The 21,160-nt window shown below is 52.4% G+C and overlaps 1 protein-coding gene across 7 annotated transcripts in view; it reads right to left on the reverse strand.

Moving 5' to 3' along the window:
- qkia (QKI, KH domain containing, RNA binding a) overlaps positions 1-21,160 on the reverse strand; it is a 67,110-nt gene that overhangs the window by 17,234 nt on the left and 28,716 nt on the right. For all 7 annotated transcript variants that reach the window (XM_067242592.1, XM_067242587.1, XM_067242591.1 and 4 more), the window contains exons 3-4: positions 19,515-19,631; positions 12,969-13,112 (exon numbers count right to left, since the gene is read on the reverse strand). In XM_067242592.1, the coding sequence (XP_067098693.1) occupies positions 12,969-13,112; positions 19,515-19,631 (261 nt within the window). The remainder of the gene's footprint in view (positions 1-12,968; positions 13,113-19,514; positions 19,632-21,160) is intronic.

Here is a 21,160-nt window from a genome sequence, read left to right on the forward strand (position 1 = left end):
ACAACAAGAGAGATCTCTCAAAAAACATACTTTCAATCTAAGCAAGGACCAAATCATTGTGGGAGAAAGTGGAGAGCAAATGCTGTTTGTTCTCTCGTCAAATCACGCCGCACTTTTTCAAACTGCAATTTTCTTTCCTTTTTTTGTTTGAACATCTCCCTCTGTAAAACCTCCACCCAACGATTTCTCTCTCCCCCAGTCAACGCAATCGCAACTCCCTCTCTCTTCTGACAGTGTCTAACCCTTCCCAGCACTCCGACAAAGCCTCTTTATTTCATCTATTGCCCTCTCTCTCTTTCCTGTCAGTTGGCGTGAGCTAGCGCTAGCAGCTTCTCACCACGCCCCCCCAATCACCCTCAGTTGCTCATTTACATAGACAGTCAGATTAGTCCAACTGGGTGACTGTGCTCCTCCCCCTCCGACTGACAGGCCAATCAGAGGCCTCACTTCCTCCCTTCACGGGACACAGGAAGCAGATGACGCTCTGCGCGGTCCTGCTGGGTGTAGATAGTGGGGAGACTTGGTGGAGGTGGAGTGATTAGATGGCAGCGGCGGTGCGGTGAGGCAGGGTGGCAGGCCCTGGCGCTGGCTGCACAGGGGCTTATTAGAGGCCCTCATTGGGCCGGGCTGGGCAAGCTCAGGGCCCTGCGGACGGCCCGTCAAGATCACCCACACACGGCCAGACACATGCTCTAGACGTCTCCGTGTCCTCCCTTCACAAGGCAGAGAGAGCAGCACTGTCTAGCACCCTCCCACCGTGAGAGAGACCAGCGTCCTCCTGCCAAGAGAGACAAGCCCCCTCCCACCAGGAGAGGGAAACCACCCAGTCACTACCAGGCTGAGTTATAGCATTACACAACATGACAGCAGTAGGAGGAGGATTAAGCATAGGATAAATAAACCAGGGAAAATATACAGATGTGGTGAAAAATCTTACGAGTGTGTATACTCCAGCTTTGACAAACAGATGATGTTGCAAGCAAACAGCAGGGCGTGGAGTGGGAAAGACAATATGAGGCCAGGAAAACATGGAGAACATTAAAGTGATCCATGTTCTCTACTGGCTAAACATGCTGCTAACCTACGGGAGACAGCTGTCCGACAGAGATCCCCCCCCCCCATCCCCTCTCTCTGCTCCCGCACTTAATCCACCCCTGGTCCTCTCTTGGTATACATCAGGCACTCACTATCCCCCTCCCTCTCTCTCCATCTCTCTCCTCTCCCCCCCTCCCTCTGCCAGACGATATATTGTTCCGTGCCGGTGATCCCTTAATGCCATCCAATCGAGATGGGTAGATCTTGAGGGGATTTGGCCAGGGATGATTTTGGATGGTTTAAATACAGACGGATTAGCATGCGATGCCCAGATCCTGACTGAAGCTGATCGGAGTCAGCAGTCAGCCGCCAGCCAGCTCTCCAGCCCCCTGCCCCTAGGGGGGCTGTGCCCTCACCACAGCCCCCCTAGGGGCAGGGGGCTGTGCCCTCACCACAGCCCCCCTAGGGGCAGGGGGCTGTGCCCTCACCACAGCCCTGGCACGCTATGCTGGAGGTGGCCCCTTCGCTGGCATTGGTAAGTGAGAGTTTGTGTGTAGGCTACCTGGGGGAGAGGGGACTGTTCAGAAGCAAAAACATAGGATACACAGGGAGGGGTGGACAGTGAGGGGTGGACAGGGAGGGGTGGACAGTGAGGGGTGGACAGGGAGGGGTGGACAGTGAGGGGTGGACAGGGAGGGGTGGACAGGCCAGCTGAGGGTGGGCTGGGACTGGAGAGACGGCTGGAGGACCGGAGGCATCGCAGCAGCAGCACGCCCCCTGTGGCAGCTGCATGGTGAGGGAGTCTGGGCTGGCAGGCCCCTGAGAGCTGAGCTCCACACAATCCCATTCCACTGCTTCAACACTGGGACTGACAGAGGCTGAGATGAAAGAAGTGAGTGAGCAAGCGTGTGTGTGAGTGTGTGTGTGTGAGTGTGTGTGAGTGTGTGTGTGTGCTGTCGAGGGGTCCCGGGGCAGTCCCCAGCTGTCTGAACTGGACCCGGCAGGCCTCAGGCTGGGCCAGAACTCTGGGGGAGGATAATGTGTGTGTGATAGTGTGTGTGTGTGTATGGCCTGCTTCAGGGGGAGAGGTAGGCCTACACAGTACCCAGCACCCCGCCCCCCTTCCCCTACCACAGCTCCTCTTCCTCCTCTCCATGTAAAGGGATTAGGGAGAGCTTCAAAGAGCAGGAGATTGGCCAGGAGACAGTGGGGCCTGGGGCTCTGCTCTGAAGGACCCCAGCGGATTAACACGGACGCTCTCTCTGCCTCTCTCCTCCCCCCCCCCCCCCCCCCCCCCCCCCCCCCCCCCAGCGCCCCTCCTGCCCTGCCGCATACAGCCCCCCCCGAACACACACACACACAAGCTTACACGGACACACACACACTGGGCAGGATGTACAATCTGTTTAGGAGAGGGGCTGTAGCAGGTGGATTAGAACGCGTGTCGAAGGGAGCAGGGAGTGTGCTTACGAGTGTGTGTGTGTGTGTGAGCGAGAGAGACAGGGAGGACTTCACATGGGAGAGTTAAAGTGATTAGCAGACACAGTGAGCAGGGGACGGCTGGGGAGAACACGGCTACAGCAAGTTTTCAAAGTCGGAGAGGTGACTTTGTTCCACTGTATCAAGCACAATGGGCCTGCCAGCCTGCACCCGATCCTCCCCCCTTTCAAGCCCCGTACAGGCCGCGCCCGCCTCCTGTGTGCCTGTCCTCTCTGTTCCTCCCTCGCTTCTTCGCGCGGGCGCCTCGACAGGTTGGCGAGCAGGCGAGGGGAGAGAGCGGGCCCACGCTCACATGAAAGATACCACACAGAGACGTTATTATGGCGATATGAATCTTTCCCCGACGTTGCATTTTTACCCCCTCCCCCCCTTCCTCTCTTTTCGCCCTCCCTCCGTCCCTCTCTGGGTTCGTGACCAGCCTCCTGATGATGTGGAGACGGAGGGAGGGAGGGTCTATTTTTTTTCCACGCTCTTTGTGTCTGCTGAGGACACCAGTCTGATGAAGAGAAGGAAGTGGACCCAAACACAGTCAACAAGGCACGCTGCAGACAGGCTCATACAGCATTTAAGACCCTGGAGTTAAGGTTACAGCTACATAACAAATACTACTGGTAGGGTGAGGGAGGTGTGGGGAGAGGTGCGTTTCACAACGCAGGCTCCAGACCCACCTCCACAGGCCCTGCTTGCTGCTCAGGGGTTGGCCAGGAGGATTAGGGAGTGAGAGAACACGACCAGGTGAGGACAGCCAGGCCGTGACAGGGCTGGAGCCCACAGGAAGTGCCTCCTCTCTGGGTCAGGGCCACCTGTCCATTCCTGGGAGGGAGGATCATGGTGAAAGAGCAGATGGAGGCGGCCAGGGAAGAGTCAGTGGGGAGGGAGCCATCAGCCAATAACAAGCCCTATGACATTGCCCTACCGAATGTCAGGCTCAGGCACTGCTGGTGGAATTTTAGGAGCAGGGAAACTTCACTAGCATTTCCCATTCCCTGGTGCAGACTAGAATTATGTTTCTTTTTTTACACCAACACACACCCAAATACATGTGTATAGTCTACTTCTATAAACAACTGTGTTATTTATGTGCCTGTGTGTCTGTATAAGATCGCAGGAAATATATCTTCCAAGTCTAAGTCTTCATAAATCAGTGGATTTATGAAGACGACCATGGCTCAATATTTAATATGGAGACACCAGTGGTGTTGCTCAACCCCAGTTGTTAAACTGTGTGGTCCGGGGCAGCACTGATGCTGAAAGAAGAGTTCCTGCAGGCCACAACACACGCAGTCTGAAGACTGAACGCACACAGCAGATGAAGACTTTACAAACCGCCTGAGACGGGGAGAAAGATCAAGAGATATGCAGAAGGAAGAAAAGGGAAGGGGGGGGGGGGGGTGACATGAACGAAGGAGGTTGTGTTCGCCCGCCAAGATAAGTGCCATTAAACCAGAGTACAGCAAACAAACAGACAAAGAGACGTCTGTCGTTATAAATTATGCATCAACGTTGTAAAAGCGTTCTCCTGGCACCCCAGTGAACATGATAAACGTCTGCAGCGAGGGAATACATATTTCTCCCAGTCTTTATGATCTGGATTCAGAGAGAGAGAATCCTAATTAAGGCGAGAAAAAGAGGTTGAGGGAGAAAAGAGAGGGAATGAAAAGCAGCACGCAACATATGCTCGCCTCAGTCCCTGCACTTGGGTTTCAGAGAAAATGTAGCGACAGCGGTTCCATGATTATTTCTGCAGAGTAAAACACCCCTCTTACTCCCAATCTCTTGCTTTCTCTCCCTATGAAGCGGTAAGATTATTCACACCAGGTCTCTCTCTACCTTTCCCTTTCTGACAACCAGCCAATCAGAGCGTCTGGAAGTCCAATCCCAGGTAGAAATGACTTCCCAGAAGCCTTTGCCAATCTGGTAGTGCATTTCCATTCCCAGCGGGCCGGAGTGAAGGGATGCCAGGACGGGCCTTGAACCCACGTCCGTCCAACCAGCCTGCGCCGCGGCTTTTGAAGTCCCTGCCAGGCCCTGGATTAGCATCGAAGCCGAAGACAGAGCTTCCTTTGCCGTTTGTTTGTGTGTGTGTTTGTTTTGTGTTGTTGTGGGAAGCTGCTGGAAGTTGGGCAGCCAGATCTCAGTGTAATCAGGACAGGCAGGAAAGAGAAAGACTGGGCACCAGCTGGAGAGAGAGAGGGGAGGGGGAAAGAGGTAGAGAGGGAAGGAGAGGAGGGGAAAGGGGAGGAGAGCAAAACAGAGAAAGTGTAAAGAGAGAGTAGGAGAGAAGGAGAGATAGCACAAAATAGAGAAGGGGTGAAGAGAGAGAGTAGAAAGAGTGGGGGTGGGAGAGAGAGATCAGCCAGTCCTCAGGGAGAGCTGGGGTCCAGGGATGGTGTCCATGGCCGGCTAACTGACCGTCACACGGCAACCGCACAACTATCTGACCAGCTGACACCGGTATTGGCAGGTAGGTCGGTAAAGCGCCGCTGGTTTGCTCTGGTTCACATCGGAAACAATCAATCCCAACAGCAGTCATCAGTTCGGGCTGATTAGACCGAAAAATTTAGAAGTTAGGAATCAGAAGTGGTCTCAGAGCCCATGGGGGCGTGGGGTGAGGCCTAAGTCTGACCTGGAGGGGGAGAGAACACTGATGGTGTTGAGGGATGAGGGAGGAGAAACAGTAGAGGTCAGCCCTCCCCCAGGCCTGGCGAAATAAGAGCAGACTCTGACAGCCGCTAAACTCCGACAGGCTTAAAGTAAGCCTTGCAGAACTGGGCAGAAACAACAGCACTACAGCCCTGACCTCTAACAGGAGAGGTCGCGACAACCAATTAGAAACATGATTAACATTCTTCCACAAAGGAATGAGACAGACTTGGGGGTGGGGGGGGTGGGGGTGGGGGTGGGGGGGGGGGGGGGGGGGGGGTTGAGATTTCCAGGCGTGCAGCCCGAGCAGGTTTAACTAGTTTCTGCCTGCTATGCCCTCCCAGGGGGAGGAGTCAAGAGGTTAATATGATCCAATCCAAACACTTAATTAGTCTGATTACCATAATAGGCGCTAGGCTGGGGAGGGACTATGCCAGGTGGATTTGAACATTTACTCTGTATAAAAGTGCTCTAAGCTTGTTTGAGCTTCTCTGGGTCCCCAGACACTGGATGTTTTTGTCATTTTCTCTGAGCCATCTTTCGCACACAAAAACACACCAATGTCTGACACAATGCATGCGCAAAAACACACACAATGGGGGAAAAAACCCACCGGTTTCTAGTGAAGTGAATTTTGCGACATCAGCCAGCACTGTGCATGTTAGTGTCTTTGTGCGTTATACTGTGTGTGTGTGTTCACTGTGGGGTGGGGGGGGGGGGGGGGTTACACGCCTGGGGCACAGGACGCTCTGCTTTCCCATGATGCCTTTCCCATGCGCCCAAGGCGCTGGTTTGATCCTGAATGGGAGTGACAGCTGGCTTCTAAAGCAGGGACCAGACACATCTGTGGACTGGTACTTTTGACCCGTGGTCCAGATAGCCCACACACCGCAAGGCCGCTGGGAAATGCAGTCTTACCACTGAGATTCTACCCGTCACGAGCAATACACTTCCTGCACAGGAAGCACAGCTGCAGGACTACAAAACCACCATGTGAGAAACCTTGGACTACAAACACCATATTAACCAAGGTATAAACGTACGCCTCTGTGTAGTTAGAACAACAAACTCAAAACACAAGCCTAAATCAGACGGGAAGTTCTACAAACATAGTCCTACCTGGGAGACCATTAGTCCATGCCCTAGAGGACTTATTTGCATGCATGGAAGGAGATTTGACGTAAAGACTGAATAAAAACAAGAGAAACTGCAGCAGAGCTAACTCAACGTAAGGAGAGTAAACATCATTAATTGGAGATGCACTCATGGACAGATCCAGCCAGATGGTGTTTTCTACTCATTTGTCATCCACTGCTGATGGGGGGGGGGGGGGGCAAGAGAGAAAGATGGCGATATGGAATACAAGAGTGAGGGAGAGAGAAAAAGAGAGAGATCCCAACAACCTTGCAAGACTGTGTGTGGGCACGGGTGTGTTTACCGACTTTCAGAATTCCTCCCCGTCAGGGACACATAGCTGCCCGCCTGGTTCAAACAGCCTGTCTAGCCAGGCTGCTCCCCTGGCAGCTTGACCAACTTGTTTGCGCTGCCTGGCTGATTGGGAGCTGCCATTCTGCCGATGTGAGGACTGGCGTGCGCGGGCGCAGCGCCCCGTGGATCTCAGCGCCTGGCAAGCATTATGGTCCATCTGTCTATCTTCTCCTTCTCTCCTCTTCTTCACTCTTCCCCTTCTCTCCTCTCCTCCTCTGTGTCCTACTCTCCTCTCCTCTGTGTCCAACTCTCCTCTCCTCCTCTGTGTCCAACTCTCCTCTCCTCCTCTGTGTCCAACTCTCCTCTCCTCCTCTGTGTCCAACTCTCCTCTCCTCCTCTGTGTCCAACTCTCCTCTCCTCCTCTGTGTCCAACTCTCCTCTCCTCCTCTGTGTCCAACTCTCCTCTCCTCCTCTGTGTCCAACTCTCCTCTCCTCTGTGTCCAACTCTCCTCTCCTCCTCTGTGTCCAACTCTCCTCTCCTCCTCCCCTGCCTGTCCTCCTCTCCTGGTATTCTAACTTGGAGCACTTGGAAATCAGAGAGTGGGAGAGCAAGTCGGAGAAGCAGAAAGAAAGAGAGCGAACACGGGATCCCTGTCGTGCTGCAAATGGAGGAAAGTGCCGGAGGCTTCGGTGTTCAAGCTGCTAATACTGTCCCTTTCTTCCCAGCAAGGACTCTCCACCCAGGGAGAGAGAGAGAGCATCGCCAGCAGGTTTGCGGGGGCGCACAACATTGCTTTCCTTTCTCTCCTTCTCCTTTTTTTCACCCCCCGTCCCTCCTCCTTCCCGGTCTTTCAAGCTTTCCAGAGGTCTGAACACCTGCTTTTCAACCGGGAGGTCTTCCAGCCTTGCCACAGTTGAAACAAAATCTTACAACAACCAAACTCTCCTACTCGCCCACACACACGGTCTGCCCCAGCAGTAAGAACTTGTACAGAACCTCACCCCTAGTGGGTTGGCATCACTGCCCCAGGGCAATCCACAACAAATAGAACAAACTAACTAAGACACATAAAACAACAAAAGCAAATGAAGAGCTCAATTGCTTGATTCCTAACTGCCGCCTCTTCCAGCTCAAAGACCGACATCAGCAACGCGGAGGAAAGAAAGCACCAGGAGTAGCGGCGTCCAAAAGCCTGTGATCCTGAGTGAGGGGGCGGCCAGGCCATGGGGCTGCAGATGCCTCGGCTTGGAATTACAACCGATAAAAAGAAAGCATCTCTCAGCAGACACAAGAGGCAGATCAACTCAAAAGGCCCAACCAGCAACCCCATTGATTGCTTAAACCTATCTGGGTCAGGTATCCTTCACCAGTCCAGGCTGATTTGTGTTTGCAGTGCTATAATGTAAATTCGGTGTACATTCGACTTATCTAATGCGACGTACAGGGTGGAATTTGAACATGAAACCTGAGTTGCAGTCAAACGTTCTGACCGTTAGGCCCAGCCCAGTTGTACGAGAGCTGGTTAACAGAGACACGCTAGATGGGGGATTGCAGTGTTTCCCCTAGGGTTACAGCTTTGGGGGAGGGGGCGACCATGTAGAGACAGAAATGACATGCCGTCGTGTAAATAAGAAATAACATAAGGCCATTTAGTTTGTTTAATAAAAGAGCAAGCTAAATACCTGTTTTATAGGAAAGGTAACCTTAAATGACCTATTTTGTGACCTGGCGCTATATAAAAAGTGTCGAAAAAATAGGGACCCAAAGGACACTCATTATAGCCATAGCAATGTCCGGCAGACCAGCCTGTCAATCACATACACACAGTCTTTCTCACAGACACACACACACACACACGCGTGTCACCTTGGGTCCTTTAACATCTGCCAAGTCTCTTTCCCCCCAGAGAGAGGATCACACATAGATCTAAATAAGCTGTCACCTAGCCACCACACCAAAGGGAACGTGTGTGTGTTTGCGTGCGTGTGTGTCTGCGTATTGCATGTGTTTGTTAGGGGGAGGAGTTCCACGGGTGTTTGTAAAATAATAAGGCCGCAAGCTTCAAAACTGCCTAAAGAGGAAACCAATTTGTCAGGTTTTTAAACAGATTTAAAAAGCTAATTAGTGTGCTGGAAGGAATCCTAGGACTGCCTTCTCTATCTCTCAGAGTGAGTGAGAGTGTGTGAGAGAGCATGTGTGTGTGTGTTAGTGTGTGTGTGTGTGTGTGTGCATGCATGCCTTGGATGTTTCTGAACATTCTGAACATCAGCTCCTGGAATCAATTAGCAAACAGCCATTTAGATGCTTCCCCCTCCCTCCATCGTTACTGGGGCGATTAGCAGACTGGTGTGTGTGTGTTGTCATTGCCACAACAGTAATCTGTGACACCGGTTTGGCCTTTACCGCAGCTTACCCACACAATCTCCTAATGCCCAGCAGCATCTTGAGACAGTGAGCCAGAACACTGACACTCTGCTAGGCCAACACACACACACACACACACACACACACACACACACACACACACACACACACACACACACACACACACACACACACACACACACACACACACACACACACACACACACACACACACACACACACACACACACACACACACACACACACACACACACACACACACACACACACACACACACACACACACACACACACACACACACACACACACACACACACACACACACACACACACACACACACACACACACACACACACACACACACACACACACACACACACACACACACACAGGCTGTTTTCAGAGTGATCAACATGGACTACAAAACACCTAGGAGGGATGTCATGTCTAAATAGCTGACTGAGATTGGATTGTCTGAAAGCAAGTGTAATTCTCCTTGAGTCATGACGTAAGACCATTTGTTAGAGAATAGGTTCGTACTGCAAGTGTGTGTGTGAATAATAGCTACTAATCTTTATTTTACAACTGAGCAAGTGTGTGTGTGTGTGTGTGTGTGTGTGTGTGTGTGTGTGTGTGAAAGCAGGAGGCAGATGGCCAGAGCGATGGGGTACATGAAGATATTAATTGATCGTCACGGCTGTGCGTGTGTGTGTGTGTGTGTGTGTGTGTGCGTGCACAGGCCGTCCGCCGCTCTCCTGGAAGGACACATCAAGGAGGACCATCACATGACTCAACGTCACCTATCTTAACAGAGAAAGAATCAGGAATGAGCAACGATCCCTGAGCAGACCAGCTCAGCCGAGGACCGATTTCACCCGGCTGAGGGGGAGTGGCTGGCTGGCTGCCGCAGGTCTGTGTCCACACACTGCTTACTTATACCAACCAATAAACTCCACAGAAATACATTAGCATCACAATGAACATTGAGTGCAAGTCCGGTAGATTGGATTAGATAGGAACGAGGGCTCTGCCAATTCCATTTGAGATTGATGCAAATCAACATTCTCCTCGGCAACAAGACAAACTGAATCTCTGGCTGATCACATATGGATTAGCGGACCTTTATTTACTCAAACAGGTCAGTAGAAATGCCTGTGAAGGACGCTGCCAGCTAGCAGAGCAGCAAGCAGCCTCTCCACACAGACTTCCTACACAGTCACACCTCTCCTGTCACCCTGGGGACAGGAAGAGGAAGCAGCGGCAGCCAATCGGCCCAGAGCACCCTCAACCGCCAGACTGCTGGAGGGCGCCTGGTAGGGGTTACCCAGAGGGCAGTGGGGCGCTGCTTGAGGTGGTGTTAGAGGGCTTAGTTACCCCGGGAAAACGACGGAAGCAGCGCCGTGGCAACTGCAGCCCGGAGATGTGAGGCAGTCGGGGGAGGAGGTGGAGTGGAGTCGGGGGGGTGGGATCAGTGGGATATCCACACATGAAAGAGCAGCTCAATCAAGCCCTCTCCCCCCTGTCCTGATTCCCCCCCCCCCCCCTCTCATCTCTGCTGGTTGCCCTGCTCCCGGTGAGTTGAAGAGTTCACGGGAGCCGGGATCTCTGTGGCAGAGGTCTGAACCTCTCGCCACATCTCTCATCAGCACTCCGCCAGCCGTCAATCAAACCTGGGTTCGGGGGTGTGGGTGGGGAGAGGCAGCAAGACGGCCGCCACGAGCCAATCAGAACACGCTTCGACAATTCACACTTACGGATGGGTGTCTCTGTTCCTATTTCAGAGCTGTCAATGATGGGAGCAGGAACGTGCCTCTATAAAGAGACCGGCAATGAGAGCAGTTGCTTCTACGCGGCGTAACCGAGCAAACCCCCGCACTCACACCCTCTCTCTCTCTCCCCCTCCCTCACACCCTCTTTCTCCCTCCATATCACTTGAACACTTGTGTTCCTTGAAAGAGCAAGAAGAGGAAGTAACATGCAAAGAAAAAAAGAAAAAAATGACCCCATTTTGGTTCCTGTGCGATTCAATAAAGGCGATTTCACGCTGCCAAATGTAGAGAAGATGCCCTTCATTAGAGGCTGCTAGCCGGGCTCAGATTGGCGCCGCTATAGTTTAATCCAATTTAGTTTAGCATGATAAAGGGCATTACTACCCGCCCGCCCGCACCCACCCTGGGTGACAAAGACTACACAGAGAATACCCCGGAGGCTCACGGGTAGATAAAACCCCACGAGACTTGGTGGGGGGGGGGGGGGGGGGGGGGGAGACAGAGACACAGCTACAGCAACAGAACCGGAAAAAGAAATACTATCAGACTACTGGATAGTCTGATAGTGAGAACCCTTGAGTGTAACTGAGAACATTGGGCAGTAAAAGCTGCTGGGCTGGATTTCAATGCCACGGGTACAAACACAAGGATGTATTCATGGAATCCAAAAGTTGGACAAGGTGTGTCACAAGGAAGTGACTTCTGCTTCATCATCTGAATGGTCAGGAGTCATTTGTTGACACACCGAATCCTTTCCTTCCAGAAACCAGTCCCACCCTTTTCTCCACCAGAATGGGGGGGGGGGTTAAACATGAAAGGGGATTCAAGACTGGAGTTGGAGGAGTGACGCCGGTTAAGCGGGTCAGGAGAGGTCAGCTGACGTGTCGCTGAGTCACTCTGCCCCCTTCACAGCTCCTAACAGAGGAGGAACCTGAGACCTCTTTCTGGGGAGAAGGGGGAAGCTGTTAGACGCGACACTCAGACTGACAGATTTTTCATCGGCTCTGTGCTGATGGAGTGGGCGGGGGGTGGGCTAAGTGCACGGGTGTGTGTGTGTGATGGGGGTGGGGGGGGAGCGCGCGCGTGTGTGCCTGTCTTCATCTCTCTGCCCGCCCACCCTCAGTGACTCAGACTGCGTCACCCTCAGCACACCACTGTCATGGACAGACACGGCTTCTTCCACTCGTGTGTGTGCGTGCCTGATACTTGTTGCGTGTGTGTATCCGTTCTGTTCCATTATCTACACTTCCATACCACTTAAAATGCATGGCTAGTACATTACCTTATTCTAGGTAGAATTCTAGTGTGGAAATTGGACTTGAGCTGTGTGTGTGTACATGAGTGAGTGTGTGTGTGTGTGTGTGTGAGTGTGCACTAGAGTGAGAGCTATACAGCGAACGAGCAACTAAACCACAGAAGGCACAGAGACGAGCAGACAATGCTGTACTAATCCTGAAACAAGGCGAGGGGATTGGCTAGTGGCGGGAGGGGTGGCGGCCGGCACGAACGCCACGGGGTCTGACTGAAGCCATGCCAGAGAGCCTGTGCGGAGGGGAGGGCTGTAACACACTGAGAGCCCTGCGATGTGGCGGAGGAAACCGCGCCCTCGCGCAGCGTGCCGCCTGGCTTGGCGTGCTTTCAGCTGGTCAGCACCACCCCCCCTCCTCCGCCCTCCCTCCAGCCCTCCTGAAGGAGAGGACTGGGGGTGCAGCTGTCCGCACATTCTGTTCACCGTGTGAAACCGGGTATAGGCGGTGTGATACCGCTCCCCCCCCCACACACACCGGCCACCAGCTCCGGCAGAGCAGGGGGAACAGGAAGAGGGCGGGAGAGGAAAAGTGGAGCAGACGGTGGAGTGTGTGCGGCTGCTGGGCAGAGAGAGAGAGAGAGAGAGGGAGAGAGAGGGGGAGAGACACACAGGACGGACACAAGGGCACAGGGCTGGGGACTAGACTGGGGTACTCGCTACAGCCAAATGCCCCAATGCCGTTTCCCCGACCTTGGTGGAACCGGAGCCTGATAATAATGTATTATTAGATATAATGCAGGAGTCTGAAACTGTGGGCCTATGATCCACCACCACTGGAGCTGATGCAGGATAGTGCCCCAAGTCACACCTACAAGACTGGAGGCCATGACAGCAGAACAGTTGAGCACACACACACACACACACACACACAGACATCAGGGGCTCCAGGTACTCACAGCAGGCACCAGGAGCTTCTTGACCTCCTCCACGGCTCTCCTCATCTTGACCTCGGCCCGGGCCTGGGTGTCCTCCACTGTGATCAGGACATGCAGGTCCTCGTTTAGGTGCTCCCAGTTGGGCTTGCCTCTGTTCTGCTCCTCCTGGAGAGGGAGAGAGAGGGAGAGGGAGAGAGAGGGGGAGAGAGAGAGAGAGAGAGAGTAGGGTTATTAGTTCATTCTCTGTAAAACTACATTCATTTAGCTGCTTTGTCAGTCCAAATGCATGTTGTTTTCTCTTGTCCTGTTGAATTAAACAGAAGTGTGTGTGTATGTGGGGGGGTAGTATTATCAAAGTGGCGAGAGAGGGATGTGATGACATAACTGCAGTATTCAAGATGAGAAGCGTGCCACACACGCGCACACGCACACAAACACACACACACACAGGCCTTTGAAGAGAACGCGAGGGAACAGGTGACAGGTCGGTTCTTTGGTAAGCAATTTAGCTCCAACGTTAAAAGGACATCCTCTTAATAGACGAGGGCTTCAGAGGCGACACCCATCCCTTTAGCAATTAACACTACATGACAAGATGGATCCATCAAAGAGCTGCACGCTTCCTGCCTGGTCACCCTCTCACACCTACACTCCAGTGTGTGTGTGTGTGTGTGTGCGTGTGTGTGTGACAGGACAATATGCGCAGGTAACAAAGGGTCTGTGAGAGAGACGCTTGGCCCTGTGAAAGCAGAGAGACCGTTCACTATCAAGAGCTACATTGTGAAGGTAGAAGCATAAAGCCAGGATGGGTTTTATTCACAGGCAAAACGATTGCTCCTCCTAGCTCCGAACACACTGCCTTTCAGCAGCGTTAAATGCAGCTCCATTTCTATGTGCAGACAATGGGCTTGTTCAATGCTCCGACCGGCCCAGCTGAGAGGAGGGGGGGGGGTGGGTCATTTAGTGTTTCCAGACCCGGCAAAAAATCCACACATCAAGCTTCAGGAGAGAAAGGGAAGGGGAATATATGTTGGAGCACATGCCAGGCACTCAATTCCAGGCTATTCTGTTTGGCAGCTTCCTGTGAGTCCGCCTCACACAGAGCTCTGAACAGAATGGCCTGGTCACCATGACAGCTCTGCTACCGTTCCTGTGCAGACAGGTCACCTGTGTGAGGGGACTGGTGGGATGTGGGGTCTATGATAGCCATCTAACCTCAAAACGCACCTCAAACACACCTCCTCTCCTCAGTTCGGCAGAACCAGTCAGGGATGTCCAAAACTCTCAGTTCTACTGCACATTATGGAACACGCCCTTATTTTCGGAAACCAAACATTGTTTTGTAAGGGTGTCGAGTGTCTATTTGAACACTAATTTCTTAAAAATAAAATAAAGACTTTCTCTCTCTATGATCAGCGGACATCAATACACTTGCAGACCTTGGTAGATGTGTCTACCGCACCCGCCGTGTATCTCTTACACTTAAGTAGCCCTGGTTACGGCTGGACGGCTGGTTAAAGTGACCGATTTGCGGGTTGGCTGGCTGATGAACTGGCTGGCGATGTATCCTGCATCATCAGTTTCCTCACCCGGCGGCCCCTCTGCTCGTTTGTGAAGCAGCCTGCTAATTGAGGTGTCTGATTACAAAGCCGAGCCTTGTGAGGGCTCTGCGGGGGGTCCACCTGACATGCTCACTAATACGCCAAGCACCTCGCCTGGCTCACACACACACACACACACACACATTAGTGCCACCCTGCCCACCACCAGCTACTCTCTGCCGAGAGTGGTTGCCATGACAGTGCTGTCTCGCCCTCTATCTCTCCGACACGCATGCAGACTTAAGTATTCCTCTCGTGTTCACCTTTCTTCAGGAGCTAGCCTCACTCTCACCACCGCCCAGAACAAGCAGCAGCTAACAGGGGGGCCCACTGTCAGAGAAACTGGGGAGGAGAAAGATAGACAGAGTGACAGAGGGAAGAGAGAACAGTGGTAGCCCAGAAGGCATGCTCAGAGAGAGCGAGAAAGAGAGAGACAGAGATAAAAAAAAAAAAGAGAGGGGGGCGGGGGAGCACTTGTCCACCTCTCCAACTACTCTCTCACTAGCAGCAAGCAGGCTGTCAGGCTGTGAACAAGGTCACGGGCTGTCCTCTGAGGGAAAGTGACAGCATGACAAACAGGAGTGTGCGTGCTCGTGCGTGCGGCGCTGGTGGTGGGTACTGCGTGGCACTCTGGCAGGGCCTTTGAGCAGAGCAGGAATCCTGCTTACGGTCCTCCGAGACGAGGCTGACGGTGGGAGGAGGTTCCGGGGGGAGCGATTACCCTGGCCCCAACATGAACGACAACCACGTCCCCTAGAAGTGACCAGAGGCCCGGGAGAGGCTGGCTGGGGATGGTGGAGCCTCCGAGGCTGAGCACCCCAGGCCCGGCCCGGCCCCCAGTGTGAGCTCACTGAACCCGTACGGCAAGGTTAGGCTGTTAACAGGAAACGCACCACACGAAAACAGCTACAGAAATAGACAGCCATATGTCGCCTCCATCTGACCTCTCCCCTCCCTCCCCGCCCCTCTTCCCTCCCTCTCTCCCCACCCCTCTTCCCTCCCCTGGTCGTTTTGGAGAAGGAAAGTTCCATCCTCTCACCAGGAGCTCATGTGGTCAGCTGCGGTCTTGATAGAATCTAGCCAGCAGCTATAAATATAGTTTATATCAACATGCTGGTGGAACGCCTGTTGGACAGTGAGCGCTGTTGTAGACAGCTGTCCTTCTTTCCACCCCCCCCCCCCCCCCCCCCCACCACCACGCCACCTCAGTTGAAGATGGTGCACTCCGGTCTAAAATGCCATGGGGCCTAAAGGGACTGCGAGGGCAGGGCAGGACGAGAATCAAAAGCACCGTCTAAAAGCTTCGAAAGGCTCGACATTCCTGTCATAGGACGCAGATGCCTCAATCCCAGGGCCTGTTGCAGGCAGCGCCTGGAAAAAAAGAAGTGTTCACTCAAACTGCAACCCGACGCGGGCTCTTTGGCGGCTCCGTCTTGTCATGTCACGTTATAGGCTAAAGGAACGGGTGGTGTCTGTGGAGCATACTGCGTTCACCTAAAAGTCCAATGGAACTGCCTGACGCAATCTTTTGAGCGCGCTGTCCCTTTAACGCTACACGGTGGAAAAAAGACGAATGATGGCAACAAGAACAGTATTAGGACGAGGTCGCTGAGGCTGCCATGGCAACCCACGCTACTGTATGAATGCGTGGAACAAAAGAGCTCAAGTTAAAGTTTACAGGCCTCTCTTAAATACCTGACAGGGAGGAGGTTAAACGTTGTGACCTCGCTAAAGATCAGACAGAGCCGCTCCTGCTCCTGCCGTGCTCCCTATCCCAAGTTTCCACTTGTGCTTTTGTGTGTGAATGTGTGTGTGTGTGAGAATAAGTGGAAAGCCCTAGTAAAAACATCAGGAGATTCCTCTGCTGATCTCAGACTAATAGGCCTTCGTAAACACTTCATAAAGCCTTAAGTAGCATCAGCAGTAGGACATCACTCTTAGAACCATCACCTCCACAACACCACTGTGAGACAAACCAGCCCTCCACAACAGAGAGAGAGAGAGAGAGACCAGCCATCTTCAACACCCCCCTGAAAGGACCCATCACCTCGACAACACAACCAGCACAGTTGCAATCCTCACTGGCAAACGCCAAATAAAACTTCATCCTTTGGATTGCCAATTCTGAGGATGACTGAAACAGTGGGAGAGCAGCTGGGAGCTGGCAGAGGGTGAGGGGTTAGATCCTGGATCTGCCAGGGAGAAACTAGCTGGGCACAGTCACTCGATTTGAGTCGCTGCCTCGACTCAAATCGAGTCGTAAACCTCCCTCCCTCTCCAGCCTGAGCGGATTGGAAAGCAGTTCCCTTAGAAACTCACACAGACTCGGTGAAGTTACTGTGACAACGTGAACACCTGACCATCCCTCTGAGAGAACGGTAGGGTAGACTACTAGTAGAGAGAGCGCGTGAACATGTGTGTGTACATACATTTACATTTAGTCATTTAGCAGACGCTCTTATCCAGAGCGACTTACAGTAAGTACAGGGACATTCCCCCGAGGCAAGCAGGGTGAAGTGCCTTGCCCAAGGACACAACGTCAGTTGGCATGACCGGGAATCGAACTGGCAACCTTTGGATTACTAGCCCGATTCCTTCACCGCTCAGCCACCTGACTCCCCTCCCGATACACATGTCCACACACACACACACGTGTGTGTGTGTGTGTGTGTGTGTGTGTGGACATGTGTATCGTCAGTCCGCCGTCAACACACAGGTCTGACTGGAGTGTGTGATGTGGTGTGTGGCTGGTGTTTGATCAGAGCAGGGGCGTATCTGTCTGGAGGACATGTTATTACCTCCTCTCTGACTCTCCAGTCCTCTCAACACCACACACACACACACCTACACACACATACCAAGGCCAACACTAGTCACACTGGACTGTGGTAGACACTTTACCAGTATTAGCTGTATTGATATACACTCACTATGAAGTGCTTTATTATAGAGAAGAGGCGTTAGATTTGGATCCACCTCATGCTATCAACACCCCCATATAGGGAATAGATTACCTGAACTCCCCTAGTTGAAGTCATCATGTAGGCAATCTGTATCTCCAGGCACCTTCCCCTCCCACTTACCCATATTCTCTCTCTCCATCATCCCTCCCTAACCTCCCCGCTTCCTTATCAAACCCTACCCACTTCCCCCCCTCCTCCTGGCCTGCCTCCTTCCCCCCCCTCCCCTCCCCTCCTCGCTGGCAGAGGAGTGCTGTCCCAGCAGGGAGCAGCCCACTGAATTATTGAGAGGTTGAAAACGCTGCCGTTAATGGATCCTGAATAAACAGGCCCCGTCCTGGCGTGGCTGGGCCTCCTGTCCTGGCGTGACCCCCCGCCCCCCCCCCCGGCCACCGCACCATCTCTGCCCCCAGCACTATCTACGTTCAACAGGGCTATAAGCACACTTCTCATATTGCCTCAAAACATATTCTCTGTACTTCTTTTGAGTATATGACACCTCTCAGAGAGCAGCCTTAGTCTCTTCGCTCCACGTTTGTGGCTGTCCAGGGCTTTAATTCCACACAACTCTCCCAGCCGCACAGAGACAAATGAAGGGACAGAAAACAGCCGTGGTAATCAAGCCTTAAGTTTATCAAAGTAATCATAGATCAATTAAATGAGCTGCTAGCCATGCTGCCAAATTAGGTGAGCGCGGGTGTTTGTGAGCATCTGTAATGCTGTGTGTGTGTGTGTGTCTTGTCTGCGTGTGTTTGTGCGCGTCTGTTTGTGTTTTCTCAAACCTCTTAACATTCAATAAGTCAAATTCAGGACAGAATTTGACAATGGCTTACCCAGCACAGCTGAACACACTCATGGGGAGATGGAGAGAGAAAGGTAGAAAATAATCCAAGAGAGAGGGAGAGAGAGAGGGAGAGAGAAAGAATATGAGAGAAAGACAGAAAGAGGGAGGGAGGGGGAGTGAAGAGAAACGGGAGAGGTAGAAAGTGATGGCCCTGGAGCAGTAAAGTGGAGCTTCTAGGATTGAGTCTCCGCTGGGAATCCTTGTGCATCCTGCCGTTGATGCTGCCTGTTCCAGGAGCAGGCCCTCTAGGCTGTGTGTGTGTGTGTGTGTGTGTGTGTGGAGCTAGGTCCCTTGTGGAAGAATAAAAAGTACACTTCTACTGCCTTACTTATGCAAATGGTTTATAATGGTGCTGCTGCCTGAGAAATGAAATCGACTGAAGGGGGGGAGAGAGAACCTTTGCAGCCCGGCGAATCTCTTTCTCCTAAATAACCCTGTGTTGTATTCACATTGTCAGAGAAGCAAAGTGGTGAAATGTCAAATTGTTGCGAATCTGTCTTGTGGAGACAGCTATACAATGCACCAAACACAAGCATCACAATAGGTCGCTGTTGGGGAATTGTTTTGTTGACTAAATCTGCTCATGAACACTGGGGCGCTGTGTCCTCAGTGACACGCTCCTACGTACCAACAGGGCACTGTGACCTCCCCAGTCTCTGCAGGCGTGTGTCTCCCTAACCTACACTCCACTATCGGTGCCCTTTCAGAAACCCCTCTGCCCCCGCCCTCCACCTCCCATGATACTCCCCTGCCAAATCAGAAATAGACCCAGCTACCACAGAAATACCACCAGTCACTGTCACATGGGCACTATTTTCCACTCCTCAGCCTTTCACAATCTGGGTTCACATGCCTACACTCGGTCGGTGTGTCTGCATGTGTGTATGCGTTTGGGTCGGTGCTGGTGTACAGTGAAGTAGGTGGGGTGTATGTCTGTATGTGTGCATGTATGGGTCAGGGTTGGGATAGGGTGAAGTACGCGTGCATTGTCTGTGTGTGTGTCTGTGTGTGTGTGTGTCTGTGTGTGTGTGTGTGTGTGTGTCTGTCTGTCTGTCTGTCTGGTTGGGTCAGTGTTTGGAAAAGACTCAAGCCATTATACACCAACTGTGTGTGTGTGTGCATGTGTGTGCATGTGTGTGTGTGCTCAGCCAGATGGCCTCACCTTCTTCCTGTCCCTCATGGAGCTCTTCCCTCGCACCATGATCTTGCAGCCCGTCTCTGCCTCCAGCTGCTTGGCCGTCAGGCCTCGCGGACCCAGGATTCGCCCCACAAAGTTATACTGTGGAGAGAAGAAATATGATCACCATGTGTCTACAAAAGGTCATCGTACCTACAGCTACATCGCAGGGAGAGGGGAAAAAGAGAGACAAGAGAGAGATCAGGCAAGAAAGGTTTGGGTACATAAAAGGCCCACGGTCCCTTTGTACATAGCGCTTACAGCGAGGAGGAAAAGAGGGGGGTTTATTAGAGGAAGAGTGAGTGTCTACTTTTCAGAAAACATTGTGCTGAATGAAACCCACAATGAAAAGCAGTCGATTGGACTTTTGGTAAATGGTCGCGTGAACCGCAAGATGGTTTAAGCCAGTTCTGATGTGGTCCCCGGTAGCAGAGCGGCAGTCTGGGAGTTTCCGTTGTCCCGCGTGGGGACAGACAGCTGGACACGTGATAGCAGTTAGCTGCCACGACGACACACAGCGGCAGGTTAACAACAGCGCAGCCGGGAACTCCTCGAAACACACAGGAGAAGCGAAACAGCCATGACCTGGCTATCACAGTCTAGACTTTACACACAACGCCCCATAACCAGCCTCTGTCTTTCTGACTGTGTCTGTCGCTCTGCCTGGCTGAGGAAAATGGAAAAGAGAACTAGAAGGAATTAAGAGTGAGGGGAGGGGGGGGGCAGGAGGTGAGGGCTCAGCTTGACAAGGCTCTCTTATCGAAGACCCTTTTCTCCGCTGAGTGGCTTTGAGGCTTTGTACCGACGGGAACGTATTTACGGGCATAATCCTCTCCACTAGGAGCGAGGCTTCCGCCATGAATAAAAGGATAGATGTGTAGAAATAAACCACAACAATTTCTCAGTCAAAATAAAAACAAGAAAGGGAGAAGAGAGGGAAAGAGGTGGAGGAGGAGCAGAGGAGTCTGTCTCCAAAGGTAAATCAAACTTTGTTAACCAAAAGGGCAAGGATATGGCAGGTGCCGTGTCTTGGTGTGTGTTAGGACTGTGTTTCAACAATGCATTTAACATGGTCCATTTAGTGTGTGGTTTCTAGGATCGACATTCAAATACATCCTGTATCTACAACCGTATCGAGCTAAACTGCTTCCTGGTTGAGTTGGAGACACACGAGCGTGTAGCATAAATCTTCTTTCCAGACAAAAGCCTCGTCTCCATCTGGTTACTGGGGAGGTATTGCTGAGATCCAGGCCATGTTGACTACATCTGATCATGTGGAATGATGAGCTCATAGTCTTGGGAGTTCAAGTGGAAGAAAAAAATATTATTGCTCACATTATCCTTCCTTGCTTGCTTGCTTCCTTCCTTCCACACACACACACACACGTGCCTGTGAAAGACATCTGAGCCTGAAATAGAGACAGAGGGCAGCGTCTGCTGGATGGACTCGGATCGCTAGACGTATGCGGGGGCAGTGTGTGTGTGTGTACCTGTCCCACCGCACTAGTAACACAGTGCAAGTGTGTGTGTGTCTGAGCCTTGGGATAGTGGGCAGAGAGCTGTCTGTCTGCATCACAGACAAAACTAAGGACCCTGCTCTGGGCACCAGGATGTCCACCCACAGATACACA

The sequence above is a fragment of the Osmerus mordax genome, chromosome 9, assembly GCF_038355195.1.
Source record: "Osmerus mordax isolate fOsmMor3 chromosome 9, fOsmMor3.pri, whole genome shotgun sequence".
NCBI lineage: Eukaryota > Metazoa > Chordata > Actinopteri > Osmeriformes > Osmeridae > Osmerus > Osmerus mordax.